At 61.1% G+C, this 1,224-nt stretch overlaps 1 protein-coding gene across 1 annotated transcript in view; it reads left to right on the top strand.

Moving 5' to 3' along the window:
• The first annotated feature begins 6 nt into the window (after positions 1-6).
• CD63 (CD63 molecule) overlaps positions 7-1,224 on the top strand; it is a 3,728-nt gene continuing 2,510 nt past the window's right edge. Inside the window, exons 1-2 of the mRNA XM_006165564.1 lie at positions 7-81; positions 961-1,149. Of these exons, the coding sequence (XP_006165626.1) occupies positions 16-81; positions 961-1,149 (255 nt within the window). The 5' untranslated portion in view covers positions 7-15. The remainder of the gene's footprint in view (positions 82-960; positions 1,150-1,224) is intronic.

Raw genomic sequence — 1,224 nt, 5'->3', positions numbered from 1 at the left:
CCAGGCCCGGCAGCCATGGCGGTGGAAGGAGGAATGAGATGTGTCAAGTTCTTGCTCTACGTCCTTCTGCTGGCCTTTTGCGTGAGTGGGGAGCGGTGGCGGAGGGGGGCGGTGCGCTGGCAGGGTTTGGGGAGCCCTGGGTCCAGACTGTGAGGACTGAGGGACCGAGGACGAAGGCAGCAGCAGACCAGATGTGGACGGGAAGCCTGGGGAACTGAGGCCGGTCAGACCCGGAATGGCCCTCCTGGATGCGCAGCACCCCCACCCCCACCGGCCCTTCCTGTCGGGTGACCCAACCGCTTGTGATACAGGGCAGTGGGGCAACCAGCCAACGGCCTGATGCTATCACTGGGGCTTCCCTCCGTGTCCCACCCTCTCCTGCTCACCCTCTCGTCCCTCTGCGTTCCCTTTCCTCCACTCCTCTCCAGCGGCCGTGGGAAGGACAGTGCCAGCCTCAGTTTGCTCCAGCCCTGAGCTCCCTGCTCTAGAGGCTGTTTGTCCAGGGAGGGGCACACCCCTTTTCTTCCTCCCTGGCCTGTGGACCTTAGGTAGGGCTGACTACAGGGGGTGGGCACTGGAGCATAGTGAGGGGTAGTTCTGGGAGAGAACGCATCTGAGAACCCTGGAGCCCACAGAAAGTACGGCTCTGGGTCAAGGCGTGTCCTGGGGTTAGCGCTTTCTGGGAACTTCTCTTTGGTTGAAGAACTGCTTGAAGGTAGGTGTGGCTCGTGGCTCATGGCTCATCTGGTGGCTCCTGACTGTTCTTGAGTGCCTTGAACAGCTCTCCACACTCACTGTGGTGCAGGGATGGCCATCCACTCCACCACCCCAACTCGGAAGTTCCCTGGAGGCGTGAGAGGTTTCCTGAATGGTGTCATCTGGGTTCCAAGTGCACCCTGCCCTTCACCATGGAGGGCTGTTGGGTATGCGTCTGACTAACTCTCACCCGCTCTCTCTCAGGCCTGTGCAGTGGGACTAATCGTCGTGGGCGTAGGGGCCCAGGTGGTCCTGAGTCAGACCATAACCCATCCAGCTTCCCCCGTCTCCCTGTTGCCTGTGGTCATCATTGCAGTGGGTGTCTTTCTCTTCCTCGTGGCCTTGGTGGGCTGCTGTGGGGCCTGCAAGGAGAACTACTGTCTTATGATCACAGTGAGTCTGGCATGGGACTAGCATGGATACCAGGGACTGCTGGAGGGCCTTCCTGTGGCTGGGGGGTCCCCGGGG

The sequence above is a fragment of the Tupaia chinensis genome, unplaced genomic scaffold, assembly GCF_000334495.1.
Source record: "Tupaia chinensis unplaced genomic scaffold, TupChi_1.0 Scaffold143970_1, whole genome shotgun sequence".
NCBI lineage: Eukaryota > Metazoa > Chordata > Mammalia > Scandentia > Tupaiidae > Tupaia > Tupaia belangeri.
Note: the sequence above shows the minus strand (reverse complement) of the source record. Positions and strands in the feature narration are given on the sequence as shown.